General features: G+C 45.4%; 3 protein-coding genes and 1 long non-coding RNA gene across 6 annotated transcripts in view; 3 read left to right on the plus strand and 1 right to left on the minus strand.

Annotated features, from left to right (window-relative positions):
- Positions 1–18,739, minus strand: part of LOC135112553 (uncharacterized) — a 68,373-nt gene extending 49,634 nt beyond the window's left edge. The window contains exon 1 of the long non-coding RNA XR_010274449.1: positions 18,174–18,739. This is a non-coding gene — a long non-coding RNA (uncharacterized LOC135112553). The remainder of the gene's footprint in view (positions 1–18,173) is intronic.
- On the plus strand, positions 354–3,309 carry LOC135112927 (uncharacterized). Its single transcript, XM_064027884.1, has 4 exons — positions 354–2,139; positions 2,267–2,308; positions 2,580–2,675; positions 2,901–3,309. The coding sequence occupies exons 1-4, from the start codon at positions 1,189–1,191 to the stop codon at positions 2,967–2,969; spliced, it is 1,158 nt and encodes a 385-aa protein (XP_063883954.1). The 5' UTR covers positions 354–1,188; the 3' UTR covers positions 2,970–3,309.
- On the plus strand, positions 4,354–8,282 carry LOC135112551 (mucin-2-like). The gene is made up of 5 exons (XM_064027005.1): positions 4,354–4,762; positions 6,029–6,625; positions 7,243–7,384; positions 7,583–7,753; positions 7,896–8,282. Exons 1-2 carry the CDS (start codon positions 4,708–4,710, stop codon positions 6,610–6,612), a joined length of 639 nt encoding a protein of 212 aa, XP_063883075.1. The 5' UTR covers positions 4,354–4,707; the 3' UTR covers positions 6,613–6,625; positions 7,243–7,384; positions 7,583–7,753; positions 7,896–8,282.
- On the plus strand, positions 9,862–16,929 carry LOC135112550 (uncharacterized). 3 transcript variants are annotated; one of them, XM_064027004.1, is made up of 6 exons: positions 9,862–10,138; positions 11,679–11,774; positions 12,197–12,300; positions 13,103–13,470; positions 14,191–14,317; positions 15,451–16,929. In XM_064027004.1, the coding sequence occupies exons 3-6, from the start codon at positions 12,216–12,218 to the stop codon at positions 15,660–15,662; spliced, it is 792 nt and encodes a 263-aa protein (XP_063883074.1). In that variant the 5' UTR covers positions 9,862–10,138; positions 11,679–11,774; positions 12,197–12,215; the 3' UTR covers positions 15,663–16,929. The 3 variants fall into 3 exon arrangements, with proteins under 3 accessions (XP_063883074.1, XP_063883073.1, XP_063883072.1); XM_064027003.1 differs by having other exon boundaries at positions 9,864–10,138; positions 12,154–12,300; XM_064027002.1 differs by having other exon boundaries at positions 9,865–10,138; positions 12,186–12,300.
- Positions 18,740–20,855: the final 2,116 nt, after the last annotated feature.

Consider the following 20,855-nt stretch of genomic DNA (forward strand, 5'->3'; position numbering starts at 1 on the left):
ACACGTAACATACGTTCCCACACGAACAAGAACACGACAGAGCGATCAAGTCCACCAGTTAGGTAGCTTTTGTGCAGGCCGCTCCATTGGCAGGCAGTTTTCAAGGTTAATCAAAAGTAAGGTGTTGCCGGAAGAATAGGACGTACCGATAGGTTAAGAGGGAGTACACGCACATTACTAATTCAATTCGTTAAGCCATTGTGTGAGTTCCTACAGATATCGTTATACAAATCAACAAGGAGGAGGAGGAGGAGGAGGAGGAGGAGGAGGAGTACAAAGAGCACATAGCAGCAGACATGTTGGTCCTTATATTTGTGGCAACTACACATTTTAGCATACAATAGAAGATAAAAGGATATCATTGGTGAAGACTCTTCCCCACCCACCACTCCCTCCAGCCAGGGCAGGCAGGAAAAACTGAATTACCATGTACCGTGGAGATTATGCATGGAAATTTTACAGGAAAGATAAGAACTCTATTAGTATCTGTCCTGTGTTAGAAGACCGGCAACCACCTCAATAAACTGCCATATTATTGCTAAGCCAGAACAAATTACAGTTAGTTCTGGTAACGGAAAGCACTACCTCGGTTGTCACTCAAGTCCAGAAACTTGCCCGGTCTATTCAACAAACATGCAACTGTTATGCTGCTGACGATTGTAGAAGGTGCTCATAGAGGGCTTCAAGCACAAACACCCGACTGAAGAAAAGTGTGGCTTCATTTGACATTAATCTTGAAGCCGCTTTGTCATTTTGGTATATTTGATAGATCAACTGTAAAGTAATCATCCACGTTAAAGTTATCGAATCCTTTGGAGGAGGAGGAGCAGGTTGTGGTGGTGATGGTGGTGTCGGAGAGAGTGGGAGGACAATATCGATCACCACGATAGAGTAACTCACTGAGCGAGTTCGTGAGTGAGGCAGTTAGGTGAGGAGGCAGTGTGGAGTACACAGCGGCTCAAGTTACGGTGTTGTGGCGGGCACGAGCAACAGCTGCGTTTAGGCAGAAATAGAAGTCAGCTGTAAACCTTGAAAACTGACAAAACACAATCCCTCGACAAATACTGGACACCTCACTAAATAACACCGGACCTGCCACGACTTGAGGATTGGCGCCAAGATTAACTTCAGGCAACGGTGCCCGCCATCAGCAGCAACAACAGTGACCACTCCTGAACTTGTCACGGCATGGTTTTCCAACACCGCAGCTCCACCCTGACCCTGGGGATCATGAGGGTGATGGGCTGGTTCCCTTACCAATGGGGGAACTTTGCCTCACTCCACATAACACAAGAGCGGCGCGTGCCTCGGAGCTGGCCTTGGTTCACGTGGAGCCTCGTCATCGGGACGCTCAACGTCTTACTTTGCTTCGTGGAGATTCACTCGGGATTCGAAATTAAACCGTCATATGAAATTCCGACGCTAAAAGTGACTCGATCTCTGTATTGCATATACCAGGGCGTCCTTGGCTTTGTGATGTGTGTGTACGCTCTGGTGTACAGCCCAAGACTTGCCATGGCCGTCAGCCACGCTCATCACATATGCCACGACTTGAAATTTCCAGCAGGCTCCGCAAGGGAAGTGTTAATTCTCTTATTACTTTTTTTACACATTGCACTGATCCTGTTGCTGTGTTCCGTTGAGTTAGTGCACCAAGAAGCTTTCTCTCCAAAGGCTTGTGCAAACATTTTGACTCATGTGTTCAAAAACGCATATCTTTCCTTGACAGTCATTACGTACAACAATTGTATTTACATCCTTACCGCCGCATACTCCAGAGTCACTGAACGGATCACAGGACGTGAGCACACCACGAAATTTGAATCAAAGAGAAATGTTGCTTCAATCACGTCAACACAGCACGAGGCCTCGGAGGACGTGACCGACGAGGACTATGATAATATAGGGCGACGACTCCTCGGGCTTCAAGCTTTCCATCATCAAGTGAACCGCTACTTTGGGCCTGCCATCGTCATGGTCGTGACTTACTGCATGTTTACAAGCATCGTCTCTTTTTTCTACCTCTCCCTGTTTCTTTCCATTAGTTGGAAGTCCCTCACCTTTACTTGTGTATACATGTTCCTGAGCACGCAGCCACTCATCCTGCTCAACAACACGCCCGTCCAACTCAACACAAAGGTAAGTCACAAGACGCCGACTGATATTTTTTCCACTAGTAAGTCACAAACATAAATCGCATAATTATGATAACTAAAACCTTACGTGTACGAAAACAAAACTTTAATCTCCCTCGATTCCTCCACAGAAAGACGATTTCCTGAACGCACTGACAACTACCAGGCACCAGGTGTGTGTATGTGTGTGTGTGTGTGTGTGTGTGTGTGTGTGTGTGTGTGTGTGTGTGTTCATCTGTTCATTATCACCTCACTCTTTCCTTCCTTGCTTGCTTCCTATGCACTTAATCCTTCATTTCTACTTCATTCTACCTATAGTTTATCTTCCCTCCTTCACTTTACCATCTTTACCAACAATACTTCCACGTCTCCCTTTTCCAATTCTCTTTACTTTCTTACTTCCCTTCTTCATTCCTTTCATTCTCTCCTCTTTCTTATCCGCAGGGAGGCGCGGTGCAGGACTTAAACAACCTGGCGAAGGACTTTCCCAACTTCGATATGTGTGGGTTCTTCTCTCTGGACAGGAAGCTCCTTGTCAACGTGAGTCATTCATCTCATCACTATTCATCCCTTTTGTCCCTCCCGTCTCTCTCTCTCTCTCTCTCTCTTTCTCTCGTCAACGCTAACCATTTGCGCTTCAAATTCTTTAACTAGTAAATGAATAAAGTAAGACTAAAACACACACACACACACACACACACACACACACACACACACACACACACACACACACAGCATAGTACTTTGTTGTCGTATTCCTCACAGATCTTGAGCTTCATCGCCACCTACGTCATCATTCTCCTTCAGTTCCATGCCGGAAAACCAGAATATTAGGACAGAACAGAGACACCGGGGAGAAGAAAGGAAGAATTCTGAGACACCACCAGAGAGAGAGAGAGAGAGAGAGAGAGAGAGAGAGAGAGAGAGAGAGAGAGAGAGAGAGAGAGAGAGAGAGAGAGAGAGAGAGAGAGAGAAAGCAATGGAAGAATAAAAAAAAATCAACAACATGAACTCGAATAAAGAAAAGAAAACAGCAGAAGAAAAAAAAAAAAGAAAATTGGTAATCGGATTAAGACTGCAGAATATTAAGTGATCAAATATTTATATAAAGAAAATAAATAAATAAATAAAAAAAAAATGAGGATATAGAAAAGAAAATGTAAAATGAACGAAATTAAAGGCTGTAACAATAATAATGTACCACGTTTAAGCTACTGATATAAACCTACAAATATATTAAAACATAATACACAATATCTTTTGACTTTTGCCCTTAGTGTTGGTGTAGCGAGCCTTGGCAGCACAAAACACAAAGGAACAGGAAGGCGCTGAAAAACGTATTAATAAACAGCTAAAAATACTTCACCACGAGGGGAACATGACAAGAGGGAGGGTGTAGTGACTCAAAAGGATGAGTTGGACTAGAAAAAAGAACATCACGAGAAGGACGGGTATGTTTACCAAGCAATACGTCAAAACAATGCTCGGTATTTTTAATGGGTTTCAGGTCTCAAGGACTGTTGTTAAAGAAGTCAATGCTGCAACCTTCAGGCAAGATTTCAGTAGATAAAGATTTCAATGTAGTGTATCAGTAACTACAAGAGAGAATTGTTAATCGCTTGATAACGTGAAAAATTAATCTCTAAGTTCATGAAATCGTCCGGTGGTGTTCGGAATACAATGAAATTGGCGCCTTGGTACAAAGATGATTAGTCAAGCTCTCATGGGTGTTCTTTTCAAATAATGTTCCTGAATCCCTGCTACCCACTCACAAGAATCGTGGTAAGATCCTTCAAACCCTCAAACACACCATGATAACTCAGTAGAGCCTGTTGAGAGTAGAGGTCCAGGAATAGTGACACTTGTACACTGAGGCTAGCTGCGCAGCGTACCGTCACTGTTACACAGGTATGTTGCCGAGCCTTGTTCATATCCTCATAACCCACTCACACACCATCCCCACAGTGGCCATACAGACAACAACAACAATTACTAGGGATAATACGTAGGTAGCATGGACGGAAACTAACAGGTTACTAAAGCTCTACGTCACACGTGGAGCTGCCGCATGTCTTGTCCCTTGTCACATCGGGGTTGAGAAAGCGGCTTTATGACCAAAAGGATGTTTCGTAAGACTTAGACTGGGAGTTCCAGCTTATTATGAGAATGATTTGAGCGGATATCCTTAATCTGATGTCTAGGAGTGGGTTTTTGGAGAGAGTACGGCAGTAAGACGAAACCCTGCGTGAAGAGGGATGTGTAAAAAGCTGGTGCCCGCCGCCTTGTGAATAATAGCTTGTGGACTCGCTTGTGACGTGCTTGTGACTCCCTCGTCCGTGTGCCGCGTGTTGCCTCGGAAAACTGATAAACAGTTCATCATCCATCACCCCGCTGCGATAAAAGTAAAAACAAAAAGTTGAGTGTCACTGATGAACACCTCGAGTCACTAGTGCCATTAATCAGCGACAAGATCATTCCACTAACCACCGGGGACAAAGCAGCCCGTCCGTCAGCCCTGCAGCAGTTTACCACCAAAACTACCACAAGGAGAACGAAAGGCATCACCGTCAACATGATCATACAAGCAAGTACCCTGTTGGCTGTGCTGGCAACAGTGGCGTGTGCAGGTATGTTATGCTATCCTATGCTATGCTATATTTATCGTACAAGTAGGGGAGAATGGTGCGCAAGGGCTGGGGTAGAGGTGGTTACTTACAGGGTATCCAGGTGAGTGTTTGATAGGACAACCAGACGAAAAACAGTCCGGGATGAGGCCTCAGGCGAGGGTTCTGCACGTGAAGCAAGGTAACCGGGGGAGGGCGTTCAGTAGGGAGTGAAACAAAAGAACATGCAAGGGGGTGGCCAATTATAAAGGGAAGAGGCAGCAGCGGCGTGGCGAGCCGTGAAAATGTGACAATGGTAAATAATGCGTGGAACGGAAGTGCAGCTTTAGTTTATTAGTAAATTTATTATCACTTCTCCGATATAATCACGCTCAACACATATAGCCGCACAGCAACAGATTAAAAAAAAGTCCGGGATATTGCATCAACTTTTTAATATTCTATGACGCTAGTGTGTGCATTGAATGTTACCTAGTGCTGGTGCGGTGCTCATTTCTTACTATTCTCGACCAATTCACGGTTTAAAATTGACTTGAATGCTCTATGTCTATGTACGACTTGGTGTGTGTGTGTGTGTGTGTGTGTGTGTGTGTGTGTGTGTGTGTGTGTGTGTGTGTGTGTGTGTGTGTGTGTGTGTGTGTGTGTGTGTGTGTGTAACCCTATCCAACTAGATATTACAAGTCCCGATAGTCTTACACCAAGCCAAATCCAGTCGCATCATATCACGCGTCTTGTCCCCCGCCCCCGCCATCTCCCAGTACATCCTGGCCTCACTATAGCGGCGCAACAGAGGAGAAACAGCAGCTGAGTGCTATATACGATAAATCTCTTTTGTCTCTGTTTTGAACGACTGTAAACGTAGTAGTACTACGTTTACAGTCGTTCAAAACAGAGACAAAAGGGATTTATCGTATATAGCACTCAGCTGCTTCAAAAATGTCTCGGGCAACAATAATTAAAGTGTGATTCACTTGAGATTAATCATTAGACATTTTGACACGTGTTACTTTATTTCAATGACCTTATATGATACTATTAAGTCAAATAACAACTCACACTAAAAGGTTTGAACGATGTGATAGCTCTTTCCACTGACAGTTATCTTTCGAAATGCTCCACACGTGCACCGCAATATATGAACAACTTAGCGGTCACAGATTTAAGCAGAAGATAGCGATGGCAAATAGCTACACTATAAATTTATAAGCACAAATATTCCAAAATGCAGCCAGTCCTTATTATGTCTTAAAACCACCACTACACCCGCAGATGGCAACCTGCTGCGACCAAGGCCACCAGACTCTACCACAGACTTCTTCAGCAACAGACATCACACCCACCCTCCTATCAGAACCACCACTTCTCCTACTCCCGCACATGGCTACTTGCTGCGCCGATGGCCATCAGACTCTACCACAGACTCCTCCTTCAGATACAGACATCACACCCAGCCTCCTATCAAAGAAGCAACGCCTTCTCCCCCAAACGCCTTCGTTACTAGAATGGATGGCCCAAAATCTCCTGAGACGTCGCCTTCCAACATACACCAAACCATTAACGCCATTACCAGCACACAAGACACCCATTCTCCTACTGGAACATCGCCTCCCACTACAGTCGCCACCACCACCACCACAGAAGTGCCGCATGCCCCTGTCTACGGCAGCTACTTCACAACGGACGCCCTCTCGAGTTCAACCATTATGAACCTGCCAAGGAACGAGACCATCTCCAGGGTTCTCTTCTGGCCTCCGTCCCCCAACATCACCGTCACCCTCAACATCAGTGTGGAAGGTTGGAACTACACCTTCAAGTCCAATACAAACTCTCCCGAAGCACTGGCACAGCATTGACATATACCAGCCGGTAAGAAAGGGATGAAACACACACCCACACACACACACACACACACACACACACACACACACACACACACATTTAACACCATCTCTCTCTCTCTCTCTCTCTCTCTCTCTCTCCTCTCTCGTCTCTCTCTCTCTCTCTCTCTCTCCTCTCTCTCTCTCTCTCTCTCTCTCTCTCTCTCACAGTACATAGATACACAGAAAAAGAAGCGATATTTTGAATAAGCATCACCAAAACAAGGATCATTCCTTAAATAACAACTCTTTCAAGTCTTTATTTTCAAAATCGCAAAATTACAGTTCTCGGAATACCACCATCATTACAACGCACATCCGTCAGTCTTCACCACCACCATCACCACCACCACCACCACAAATCGCCTGCTTTCCTCACAATCACTCCCTTACTTCCACAACTATTGTACCAAGCCATCCGTCCTGTTTCACCACCACCACCACCCACCACCACCACCACGACCACCAACCACCACCACCACTCTGTCAATGCCTAGACATCACCACTACCACAATGCCAACAATACACATGCGTGACGGTCACTAGTACCAGCACTACATACACTACCATTTGCATTAACCTCCCGTCCTCTCTTCCCACTGCAGACCTCGCAAAGTAACAAAACCATGATCTATTTCAACACGGACGGGCGTTACATAACCCTGAATTTCTCGAGGGTGCTCCACATGCAGGTTGGCAGCGACCAAACAACTCACTGGTGCTTTTGTCCCCGTGCCCACCTTTGCAGTAAGTAAGAGAGAGAGAGAGAGAGAGAGAGAGAGAGAGAGAGAGAGAGAGAGAGAGAGAGAGAGAGAGAGAGAGAGAGAGAGAGAGAGAGAGAGGAGAGAGAGAGAGAGAGAGAGAGAGAGAGAGAGAGTATGGTACAGGCATATCTATACCACCACCACCACCAAAGCTTACATCCCCCCTTCCTTGGCCACACAGCTCTTCTTTCACACCGCTAGAGCACGGGGGGCAGTGACTCGTCAGGGCAGCGAAAAGACCTCCTTGTGGCCCTGTTCGTGGTGGTCTTCCTGCTGATAGTGACCCTCTTGGCTCTCGGCGGCGTCACCTTCTACAGGAAAAACGAACTCTTCCATATCTACGCTAAGCCGAGTGAGTCTGTTTCCTTATTGAATAGAGACGTCACTTGCCACATCTGACTAAGTGGCGTGCGTCAGATTCTGATCACCGTAAGTCACCATCAGCACATCATTATAACCATACATGTTCTCTCTCTTCCCCCGTCACCACACAGTTGACTGTCTGCCCGTACACACCACAACCACCGCCACTACCCAGGCCCAATAAGGAGTCAACACTTCACGGCCACGGAGGCGAGGGAGGCGAAAGAAGTTGAGCTGACTGACAACTCCGGCTACAGCAGAGTGAGCGGCGGTACCAGCACGGCCGTCCCACCTACCCCCGGTAGCAGACAACGCCACCCATAGCAAGCCGTGCGAGAAGCCCAAAGAACATGAAAGTATCAACTGCCTCTATGGTTTAGTTTAACTCGCTTAATCATTACACGCAAGTCACCATCTGTACATATAACAGTTGACATCTCCTTAATATACAAGCATTTACGACTTCATGGCTCATAATCATATACTGTATTACGCATGTCAATAAACGCTATGTGTATAAATTTGTTTTTGTCGTCACTTTTATTGACAATATGTTTTTTTTTTTCACAGACGTCTTTTCATAGCACGGAGTTATTATTTTCTTTTCTTTCATATTCAAGTCCCTAGTTCCTCTCCACGGTGTCTGAACTGCAGACTAAAATAGGTCGTGCAACGTAACGCTGTGCCTTAATATCAGAGAGAGAGAGAGAGAGAGAGAGAGAGAGAGAGAGAGAGAGAGAGAGAGAGAGAGAGAGAGAGAGAGAGAGAGAGAGAGAGAGAGAGAGAGAGAGAGAGAGAGAGAGAGAGAGAGAGAGAGAGAGAGAGAGAGAGAGAGTGTGTGTGGTACCATGTAACTGATGATGAACATAATTGCTGATCTGTTTAAGTGGTTGCTAAATCCCAAGATGTTTGTCTATGAAGGTGCTCGGAAGGGACTGAAACAACAGATTAGCTAACTGGAAGTCTGTTTTTACGTGTGCGTGAACTTTACGCCAGTAACTCTGAAGGCAGACTGGCTGTGATGTCCTCTTGCCTCCAACCTTTCAACTGAAAATTGTGATAAGAATCTTAGATGTTCTTGGCTATAAGTTATATTCTACGACTTAAACATAATCCGTGGGTTTAATAGGCACCTCAGCAACACACGTGCTTTCCTCATCCTAGGCAGCTTCCTCATTCACCATTTAGTACGTCCGTTACATTCTCCGTCTCTCCCAAAATCTCTCCCTCATTACCTTTACATTATGCTAATTACTTAATCATATTCAATCCACTTACGTGATTCTATCCACTGCAAGACACAACGCCTTCCCAGCACGTCCCCCTGGGAACACCTGGACAATACTACACAGACCTCGGTACATGAGAGAATGAAAATGTTCTTCCCTTACATTGTTCACTGGTGGCGATGAACACAAGGAAAATTGTTTTCTGAATTTTCATGAAGAAAAGACACGCATGAGCTGTTTGTATTCACTGAAAAAAAAAAAGCTAAGATAAAAAAAACTCAAATTAACTTAATATCAAATTTAGTTATTGTGTTGAATGATAAAGCTTTAGTTAATTCAGAAAAAAAAAAAAAAAGGTGAAAGTTGTTACAGCTCACTCGGCATCCATAAAGAACGCGAGAGCGAAGCAGATTGTTTCAGGCGGGAAGTTATAGGAGCAGATACACTCCCGACATCGGATGCTGGTATCTCTTACGTGCCTGACATTTAAACCCAACTTGCACGTATTCTGACCCCAGAGTGTTTCCATCTGCCAAACTCACCACCACACTGACCAGTGAACACGTCCATGAGATATCAACACATAATAACAATGTGATGTATTGAACACTAATAAATCTTCGACTCCACACTGTGCGTATTACTGCATCCATTATCCGCGACCCGCCACAGGATATGACTCTGATCATTCCTTACTTATGAAATGGCACCACATAAATATCTCTTATCATTTATTCCTAACTGATTCTCATCCACTTGCTTACACACACACACACACACACACACACACACACACACACACACACACACACACACACACACACACACACACACACACACACACACACACACACACACACACACACACACATACACACACAGACACAGACACACACACACATGGTAAACTATGATAGCTATATCTAATGGAGCATCCGCTAAATGGATTTCAAAAGACGGTTCGGGAGAATGAGTCCGTAGATGGCAGAAGTGGCGGCGCGACGTAAGGCTGTGTGACTCTAACGCCAAGTAGAAGAGAAAAAAAGACTCGTGAGGAAGAAGACAGATGCATTGTCTCTTCATTACAAGATCAAACGTATCCTTTCTGACCCTGAGGCGCAACTGGCTGAGGAGACCAACGCCAAGTGAGTTACTTGCTTACTGAACACACAAGCTGAAACCAACACTAATACGTGACCGCTTTAATGAATACTGCAAATTATACATCATGCGCTCGGAGTGACATGGGAAAAGAATACTGGGAGGATACCAAATGCAGGTTATGGAGGATGGGAAATGATCAGCTTGTCACGCACAGATAAACCAAAGGAATAAATCAGTGAAGTAAACCAAATCACGGTAAACGGCTCGTGTGTTCAGTGTATTATTCCTGTTAACTGTGTGTGTTGGTGGAGCAGTGGCGAGGAATACCCATACACAGGATGGAGAGTAGGGTTACACACACACACACACACACACACACACACACACACACACACACACACACACACACACACACACACACATATAACGAATCCAGTGGGGATGTCATATGTGTGATTTTATAGGGAGACTATTTAATTTTCTTGGCATTAAAACTGACATTCATCACACAGCATGACCTACAATAGTTGCCCACTGTGTCTAGTACTTTCCCTCAAACTTTCGTCACGTGATCTGTTGATACTGTCAGCAGCCAGATTAGTAAGGAGATTAGAGGATATAAGACTGAAAGGAGAGAGGAAAAGAACTAATTGAAACGAGTTAGCTTAGTTAGACAGTTACTTGATTTCTGACCACGATTAAATCCCCACATGACTGACCCATCTATCCACACACCACAATCAACATCAAACAAAACAAGCAGTATTAAACAGAAGCATGTCAACGGTTACATGAAAAACAGCGTTGCATTATTACCACAAACCAAAGCTGCACCATCATTCATGTTAAACAAAGACCGTATATCGCCACAATATCACTGACACGCACTACACGCAGCAACACCACCAGGCAGTCTGTATAGGAGAAGATGCACCACTCTAGCTGCACCCAAGCACGTGAGAATCAAGCCTTAATGAATGAGAAATAACGTGTATGGCACCACAGACAACACTCGCTGGCTGGGAGATAAACGTCACCTTTCACAGCTGTTTCCGGGAGCCCAGTGTAGTGACAGAGAGAGAGAGAGAGAGAGAGAGAGAGAGAGAGAGAGAGAGAGAGAGAGAGAGAGAGAGAGAGAGAGAGAGAGAGAGAGAGAGAGAGAGAGAGAGAGAGAGAGAGAGAGAGAGAGAGAGAGAGAGAGAGAGAGAGAGAGAGAGAGAGAGAGAGAGAGAGAGAGAGAGAGAGAGAGAAATTTACAACTCTGCTTTCATCATTAAGAGTGAGTTACGCGCCTTAATTATGCATTAATGTCCGAATAATGATGTAGATAATGGGAATGAATAGTGGTTTTATTATTATTATTATTATTATTATTATTATTATTATTATTATTATTATTATTATTATTATTATTGTCATCATCATCATCATCATCATAGTCATCATTATCGCTAAAATTAACCAATATCATCATTATAATCAACCTGTAAATATTCTGGCCCTTTCTCACTAATCTGCACACCTATCAATTAATTTCATACTATAATAATAACATTCATGAGTGTTATAACTATATTGCAGCAAAGGACATCCTGACACAAAACACGGGAGCATAGAAGTCACACGGGCGAGCAAGCCTTCTGGTGCTCATACAGAGACGAGTCCCGCTGGAAACAGGTAAGCGTGCCCCTGAGTGCTCGTCTTAGTGTCTACGTATCAACCCTTTCATAGGTATGCACCAATTCACGTCACTAAAAGCAGCACATGGAGTCTTTATAAGCATCAGTACAAGAACGAATGGGATGAAAAGTAAAATAATTTGCAATGTTTAGCCAGTATCATGTTTGGAGGTGGCTGCAAAACATGAGAAAAATGTCTCAGATTGGTGCTTAGGAGCAGGGAACGAGTCAATATTTTATCTGCCGCAGTGGTTCTCAACGCTGAGGCTCACCACATCCATTACTGTAAGAAATAACTTGTCAATCACACACTTGAACTGCGATGAGCTGATGCTTATAAGAAATGAAAAAAAGCAATATTGAAGTTGTCCACCCAGGATCTCGTCTGACTGGTATTCCCACACTCAAGTGTCACGACAGGAACCCCGCGGTGAGAAGCATGGCCGTGTTCTACCGCCGCCCACGCCATGCCCTTTGTCTGCTGCTGTTGCTGTTTGGGATTTTGCTCTCCCACGTCAACACAGGTGAGAAGCCAAACTTTTAATCTCTTAATTAGCTGACATTACAATAGCAAGACTCTCTCTCTCTCTCTCTCTCTCTCTCTCTCTCTCTCTCTCTCTCTCTCTCTCTCTCTCTCTCTCTCTCTAAACGTAATCACGATCCTTTTCTCAGCAAACAATAGGACAAAGCTTTGCTCCATCCAGCCCCGTCTCTGTTCTGCAGCTTTGTACACGACCTGCCACAACAACACCGCCAGTCGCATCATCAAGCCAAAGGTCACAGCCCGGCACGGCGAGACGGGATTACTGTGTCCCGCCCAACCCTTCCCTCGGGTACTGCTTGCCTTGCTCTGCTTTATATATAACTCGCACGCACATCCTCGCAGGCGCCTGCATGCATGCAAGCACACACACACACACACACTATTAATAAATAGTATTTCGTTTCTAGATTAGACTTAGCTTTAGGATTAATGTTAAATATTTCCCCACCCCCTTCTGTACATTTTCAGTTTGTAAACTGCCTTAATAATAAACCGTTTATAATTATTTTATATTATATTACATTATATTACACACACACACACACACACACACACACACACACACACACACACACACACACACACACACACACACACACACATTCATTAATTAATAGATATTCTCTCTCTCTCTCTCTCTCTCTCTCTCTCTCTCTCTCTCTCTCTCTCTCTCTCTCTCTCTCTCTCTCTCTCTCTTGTGTGTGTGTGTGTGTGTGTGTGTGTGTGTGTGTGTGTAGCCATACGCAAAACCTACAAAGTACAGCTTGGTCGTTTTTCTTCAGCCCTCGTGATGAAAACGTCGAGTGGGTCTGAGAGCGAAGTGCTCCTGCCGGACGGACAAGAGGTTGTCCTCCTTTTCTGGGTGGAGGACACGAGAGGAGAGGCGCTGTCGGAGACGAAAGAGATGGAAGAAAGGGACGATTTCACATCAGAGGAGGAAAATAAAAAGGAAAAGAAGAAAAAGAAGAGGCTTAGGGATGTGGAAGAGGAGGAAGAGAGAAACCATGACGACCACGAAGCTGCCCTTGCTACTAGTGGTGAGAATAGTACCATCACCCTCACCTACTTAGTCTCCGGCTTTCAGTATCCGACCCTCAGATTCAAAGCGTCAGAGCGCAACGTGTGGCTCTCAGCTCTCTTCAACTACAACGTAAGTAGCATGTCCTCCCCGCCATGTTTCTTTTCCTTCACCACTCTCATTACGTTGGACTTTTCCTCTCATTCTGTACCTTTTGCCATGTCCGGTACTGCTTAGTTATCCGGCTAAATTTTCCATGACTGAGCAATCCTTCCTCCGATTATTCTTGGGCTAGGTTGCGGTCAGGCTAAGTTAGGTCTGATTATCACTCTAAGCTGTTTAATATTACCGCGCTACACTATTTTATTTCAGTTTGCTAGTGTTGTTTCGTCCTCTTTACCATTCCGAAGTCCTAGCAAGCTGTTCTTCGCTAATCCTGCTGAACTCAAATTCCATTGACTCCCCAACTCATAACTTCCTCATTGCCTTCTCCGTCCCCCGCAATACGTGTTCTGGTTATCTTAGTCTTCCTTCTCACCCTTCTCCAGCACGGCTATGCAAATTTCTATGTACTATTTACTTCCCAAAAACTGTGAAGTATCGTCAATACATAAATAAATATAAACGAAGATTCATGCTGGGAGCCGATGGGTTTAGAAAGTTAGTTCGCAAATTTCCCCCTCATTGGAGCACTGTCTTGCATCAAATTTCCTTGCTTATAAATATACCTTCGTTATACATCATGGTGTACTGTTTCATACTATAATGTCAACTACTATTCCCTCTTTCTTGAGTGTATATCCCAGTGGTTTGTGTTTCTTGTCCTCCTTACCCTCTTTACTTCCCCAACAGCGCGTGCACATCCCGGCAGGGTCGTTGATGTTGAACCCAGTCCCGCCCTCCTGGTGGGGTCGCAAGGTGAAGGTGTCGAGCGAGCCATCTGTGTACTGGTACCTGTGCCCCTCGCCCAACCAGTGCGGTGAGTGGCGCCTGACTAGTGTATGGCTGGTGATCAGTCTTAAGGTGTTAATGCTGCGGTATGAATTCTAATTTATTGAGTTTAAAATGAAGAGCCCGTGAAGCAGACTATCCAAACAGTGTCTGATTGACAGAATATAACAAAACATATCACCAGTAAGCAGGTCAACGTGAGGGTCAGTCACCTAAGCACACGAACCGTTCCTTTACATTTATCTTTACAGCTTCTCAGGACGAGACAAAAGGAAAAGGAAAGAGACACATGGGCAAGTCTACTTATTTTACCAAACTTATTTCACTTCTTTTAAAGCCGCATGTTTTGTGGACACATGAATAACAAAGCGGCGATGACTCACCCTTAAATACCAAAGAGGATGACCTGAAAAATCCCAAGCCGCTGTCCTTGCCGCCCCTGTGCTGGTGTCCTCAGTTCATGCTACATCCTTTTGTTCAAGCCGGTAGTGGTCACTTTCCCCCGTGCTATGGCCCGCCTCAAGGGTGTTTGTCTCCCTGACGTCATGGTTTCTGTGGAATCAGTTTTCGAAGTGCTGTGGGTCAGCAACGCATCACTCCCGCCACTCTGCTCCTCGCTGCTGCACCGGAAACCCTTTGTCGCTCAGCCACGTAACGCACAAAGTGAAGGTTATATTATCGATAGGATACTGCCCCATTCTCTCTCTCTCTCTCTCTCTCTCTCTCTCTCTCTCTCTCTCTCTCTCTCTCTCTCTCTCTCTCTCTCTCTCTCTCTCTCAGCTGGTCCGAGGAAATAATATAAGTAAAATTAAGACCAAACTTTACAACACAGTGATTCAAAAACAATGTCCGCTTCTCGCAACAGTGACTGCTGCACGCCACACACCACGGCACCGCAAAGCCTCTCGCTGCAGGGGTACAGACGACACCAGGCATCACTCCCATACACTATATTACCCAAACTACGCTCAATGTTATACTCATTCACTGCTATTCAGATCATACTCGCACCAGAGCCTAGATTCACGCCCAGTAGCTCCATATGGTCCCGTTGTGGCGGTGCATTACAACGGCCACAGTCAAAATCACTTCTATATTTGTATCCTATATGATGTGAAGGTTGAAATCTGCTTCCACGTTCTATCATTCTCTCCATTGCAGCTCCAGGGAACCCGCCGCACCTCTACAGCGGCAACGCCATCCCGGTGTCAGTCATCGCCTTAGGAACGACAAGTGTGATACTGCTGCTCCTGTGTCTGGGTCAGGTGGCTCTTGTCCTGCACCTGCGGCGGAAGTCGAGGCATGCAAAATCACGTCACCAGCTCTCACGCGCGGACACGATCGACGCCCACAGGTTCACCACCAGGTGCTGAGTCTGAATGCAGCTTTAGAGTCAGCAGTTCTCTTAAATCGTGGACCATTTCATACACCGCGGCAGGGAAGGCTGTCTGATCATGCCTGTGTGTCAGCATCCACGCGTGTCCTTAGCTGTACTGTGCGTGTCCTTGATGAAGAGCCTTGCTACTTTGCTGGAGAAATAGAAAGCTTTGCTAACTGTAAATTTATTTCCCATTTGATTCGTGTAAGTGACGTCCCGCCGAGCTCTGCCAAATGGACTTTCCCATTTACATATTCTCTCTTTCCTGCTGCACGCCTGTCTGTACTCTCTCTCTTCTCCTGTGCTGCTCACCCGAAAACCTTTCCCTTCAACCATGACCCTTCCACCCTCCATCCCCTCACCTCTCTGAATCCATCATCCGTCCATCCCTTTCATTGCCGAAGACAAAAATACTCACTATTTTATACCCCGACGGCTGGCAGAGAACGCAATGTGGTCATGAAAGCTTGGCGTGACCTCTACTTATCCAGCCAGGCGCCACTCCCCAATCCCCACAGTGTTCTACCAGGTGTTGCGGGAGGCACTTGGCGGCTCCCTGCACTGGCCCTCGTATGAGTAACGCACCCTCACTCACACTCCCCAGAACGCAGATTCTATGTAGCCTCATAGTTACCGCTCACAAACTGTGTCCCTCAAGTGTACTCCCACCCACTCACCAACCTGTGACCTTTCGTGCTCTCTCTCTCTCTCTCTCTCTCTCTCTCTCTCTCTCTCTCTCTCTCTCTCTCTCTCTCTCTCTCTCTCTCACTCTCTCTCTCTCTCTCTCTCTCTCTCTCTCTCTCTGCAGGCACTCACCACCAGCTCTCCTCGTCTTTCCCTACGTGCTAGAGTGTGTGAGTGTGTGAGGAAACACCCTCCACAAGATCCCCGTGGCGCCGTCCATGCTTTGTGGCCCTCGTCCCGGAGCCCTGAGCCCCAGGCCCTCGGGACGAGTGTCGTGGCCACCAGCCCGTCACACCACCGTTTCGAAAGACAAGAGGGCCCAAGCGCCATACGAGAACTTGGCAAACAGCACGGGAGGGTCTAAGATTATGTGAAGCCTCGAGAGGAGGATACATAAAGAGGGCAGAAGAGAGGGGACGACGTGAGGAAAACGAGAGAGAGAGAGAGAGAGAGAGAGAGAGAGAGAGAGAGAGAGAGAGAGAGAGAGAGAGAGAGAGAGAGAGAGAGAGAGAGAGAGAGAGAGAGAGAGAGAGAGAGAGAGCGCATCAGCCTCTCCTAGCTACTCTGTTTACAACCACCTTCAAGACCTTTCCACGGACAGTGTTGCACAGCCAGCGCTTACCATTACACCATGCAAAACACTAATACTTTCATTATAACAGGCGCGGATCCCACTTATGATTACAAAACGTGCCAAAAATAAGACTGTAACAAACTAATAAACTGTAATCCTTCTCAATTCCTTATTACTTCAATTCCACACTTCACTGATTACTGGTAAGTTTTTCAGGCATTCATTGCCACTACATTCAAAACTACTAAGCATCCAACAAATGTACAAGTCACCCATTCAAAGGTTAAGTTTTCTAACGGAGTGGAGATTTAGAAAACGTATCATTATATAGGACACTATTATAAAATTATTGCGCGCGCGCGCGCGCGCGAGAGAGAGAGAGAGAGAGAGAGAGAGAGAGAGAGAGAGAGAGAGAGAGAGAGAGAGAGAGAGAGAGAGAGAGAGAGCCATTAGAGCTCGAGACGGAACTATGACAGGCATTAATATTTACCGTCAAATGCACAACAAAATAACAGCCAAAAATTGCAAGACAATACACTAAAGAGAAGACCAAGAAGAAGGAAAAAAAAAAAAGTAAATAAAAAAAAAAAAAAAATAAGTAAGATCACGGCGCAAAGTATCGCAGCCTCATGCTCCTGAACTCCAACCTAATAATCCGCACTGTGGCAGACTCCACTCAGCTGCCTACCACACTGTGCATCCTCCTCACAGACCTGTCACATACATTTCCAAGCTAAACCTAACACCAAGTACGACTAGCGAGATTGGCATCAAATCAGCTGATTGCTAATCAGTCACTAGCAGTTTCTCGTCGAGACAAGAATGACAGTGAATACGTTGAGATTGTATTGAATAATTGAGGATAATAAAAAAAAAAAACTGTCGGGAATGCCACACACTTCCAATAATGTGCAATGGCCATGATGTTTCTCCGCCATTGTCTTTGTTACCCAGCCACCTCTAAATTTTTACACCACAGCTAAACAACACCTCACCTCTAGTAATATCCGCAGACTCGTCTTACACTATTCATAATACCCATTACAGAATTACGCCCATCACATATAGAAGACATTGACACATTACGACATTTGGAAAACACTGCTAGCGACAGAAACGTGTTAGCAGATCGTGAAACTATGGCTTACCAAACAAATATATATATGAATAAACAGGCAAGTCCATTATTGAGGCAGGCAAAGTTATGCAGATCTACCAAACAGCACTTGTAACATTACTTGCACCTACCCATCTGCACCAGGAGCGTGGGGCAAGGCTCAGGCAACACCAGCGGCGCATCAAGTGTCAGGCGGCGTTCTCTGAGGTGGTGGATGGCGCCAACGTGCGCAGTGAAGTAGTCCTAAGCCTTGCCATCGTCTGCATTTCCTCTTCCACTAAACTAGAATGATGCATGTTCACGGTACACTTATTAGAGAGTTATTATATGACAAATCACAATAGCAGGTGACGACCCAACACGCACATCACACACATCCTACACACCGCGGCGGCAGCTGTGGTACTAAAGATGGTCACCGCCTTGCTTCCTTGTGCGTGGTCTCATATATTCTGGTTGCTATATTCTGGGTCCTGTGATGTGGTTTTATGTACTATTATCATCTAAAACCATTGATTAGCTAGTGCAAGGTGCCCGTTTGGGAGAAAGGCAGCCAGTTATTAATACATTTGTAAGAGGTTCTAAGGAAGACAAGTATTCTTAATTTCCAACTGAGCACAGAGGTACATGTAAAATAGCCGCAGTCAGATTCTGGCAAGATTTTTTTTTAAACGTTGGTGTTGGTAAATCTCAACAGCAAGCCCCACGTCGTATCTCTTCTTATTAACTTTGCAAATGCGTTTTTTAAACCCGGGGAAAGAGACACGACGTGGTATTAGGAGAACCCAACATCAACAGCACTCTTCGCACAGGTTGGCACCTCTTAAGGTAACATTAGTTGTCATATTGGTGACCTGTTTCTTTTCTGTAATGAATAAGATTTATTATAGTACTGAGTTATGTTGGACTCATAAATTAATATTGTTATGTAATTATTACTGTAAGTGCAAGATGTTGTGGTCAATAAAACTATGAACTATGAACTATGAACTATGTGTCCAAACTATCGAGCATGCCCGACGGGCAAACAGTGATACCAGATCACAATGAGTAATGAGAATGAGGGTTGATGACGTCAGAAGCGGGAAAACCACAGGCAGGGATCTGGCAACAAACAATACTACCAGATGTAGCTGAGCCCTCTACAATATCTACTCCTTCACCGGGAAAAGACTGGCGGGCAAAGTTGTAAACTGATGAGTGGTGTCAAATACTTGTTCATGGTTGAGTTTCACTCTGACCCTGCTAAGGAGTCGGGTGCGGCACTTGTCTCACCATGCCGAACACAGTCGAGAGGAAGAAAATAGCCTTGTGTGGGATAATTCTTGGATTGTATATAAAAAAGAAAAAAAACAAGCCAGAGCTCATAGGCGTGTGTGGTGCAAGGACTTTATGTTCCACAAGCAAGGTTTTTGACGGTACATATCAATTATCCATGCTGTATCTTCCCCGGACCACTGAACGTTTCCTCCTTCAGGTACACTTGTAGAAGGACCGCCAGACATGCTGATATGCACAGAACACTTTGAATGCGAGATAGATTCCTACTTAATTACGAGGACACATTTAGTGTTTCGCATCATACCACTCGAAACAGTTTCTGGGGTTTCCTGCAAACTCACAGACATTTGCCCGCTAGTTTGCCCCCAGTCTCCTCGCTTCTGACGTCACCTTCGTGCCTGCCACTCACCCTCCTTGCTATTGTATTGGAACGGGATCTGGTATCACTGTTTGCCCGTCGAGCATGCTCGATAGTGTGGACACACCTTTCTCTTAAGTGTCTCATGTGCCTGCGATCAGCTGATCAATGCTTTACAGTTTTCCTGCCTAAACAGTCTACAATGAACACTGCATTCGACCACTAACACCACGGTTTAAAAAAACGAGACGTACTAAGAATCAGCTAAATTGGTATTAGTAACTACTGACATCACCTTTTAAAAAATCGGGCAATAATGTTGCGCCCACCCCGCACTCCGAGCGGGCGTGTTATCCACACGGGCACGGGTCGAAAACCTAGAGCAGCGGGGCCTCAAATAAGTCACACTCTGAACGCTGGGACAAAGCACACACACACGAGGCCGGGGCACAAGGGAAAACACCAGCACTATTTCCTAGATTTATTGACAAATTCTCCGCAAGTACGAGTATACTGCTTTACAAGTTCATACGGGCACCACAAGTCTCCCAGAGCATGACAGGCACTCAACAGGGCACTCAACAGGCAGGGAAACATTTCCAAAGCAGGCAGGCACACGCTGGTTTCCTCTTGGACCACGGGTCTCCGCTCTCTCTCTCTCTCTGTTTTTCCGCTTCTCCCAGTTCTGCCACCTCCAACAGTGCTGCCACCCGCATCCATACCCCTGGTGTAACAATAAGCTTTGTCCTGCTTCGTCGCCATGATGAATCGTAACCAGCTCAGGTTCGAAGGTTTGAACAACGGTGCTTCGGAAGGAAAGTAGTGCGAGGTGCCGGCGAGGTAAGAAGGAAGAAAAGAGAGGGTCCCTTCTCCCTCGTCGGCACCTCTCACTCCTCTCCTCACGACTCACCGTTCGTTGCTCAGACCTTCGAACCTCAGCTACGATCCATCATGGCAACGAAGCAGGACTCGACTTACGTGTGACTACGACCGCCATGTGGGCAACGAGTTATTCAACAGCAACAACAACAACATCTACTACTACGATTACTACTACTACTACTACTACTACTACTGCTACTACACCTTTGAGTGCAGTAGCTACTATTGATACAAACCATGAACTAAAGCTTTTCTTCTGTCTTTCCTTCTTCGAAATCCCAGAAATACTGCA

The sequence above is a fragment of the Scylla paramamosain genome, chromosome 24 (genome assembly GCF_035594125.1).
Source record: "Scylla paramamosain isolate STU-SP2022 chromosome 24, ASM3559412v1, whole genome shotgun sequence".
NCBI lineage: Eukaryota > Metazoa > Arthropoda > Malacostraca > Decapoda > Portunidae > Scylla > Scylla paramamosain.

Bases quoted from the DNA above. Each gene is read 5' to 3' on its own strand.
- LOC135112927 (XM_064027884.1), top strand. From the start codon at position 1,189: ATGGTTTTCCAACACCGCAGCTCCACCCTGACCCTGGGGATCATGAGG. The intron at 2,140-2,266 runs GTAAGTCACAAG...ATTCCTCCACAG, and splicing joins CCGTCCAACTCAACACAAAG to AAAGACGATTTCCTGAACGC. The intron at 2,309-2,579 runs GTGTGTGTATGT...TCTTATCCGCAG, and splicing joins TGACAACTACCAGGCACCAG to GGAGGCGCGGTGCAGGACTT.
- LOC135112551 (XM_064027005.1), top strand. From the start codon at position 4,708: ATGATCATACAAGCAAGTACCCTGTTGGCTGTGCTGGCAACAGTGGCG. The intron at 4,763-6,028 runs GTATGTTATGCT...CTACACCCGCAG, and splicing joins GGCAACAGTGGCGTGTGCAG to ATGGCAACCTGCTGCGACCA.
- LOC135112550 (XM_064027004.1), top strand. From the start codon at position 12,216: ATGGCCGTGTTCTACCGCCGCCCACGCCATGCCCTTTGTCTGCTGCTG. The intron at 12,301-13,102 runs GTGAGAAGCCAA...GTTTTTCTTCAG, and splicing joins GCTCTCCCACGTCAACACAG to CCCTCGTGATGAAAACGTCG. The intron at 13,471-14,190 runs GTAAGTAGCATG...CTTCCCCAACAG, and splicing joins CAGCTCTCTTCAACTACAAC to CGCGTGCACATCCCGGCAGG.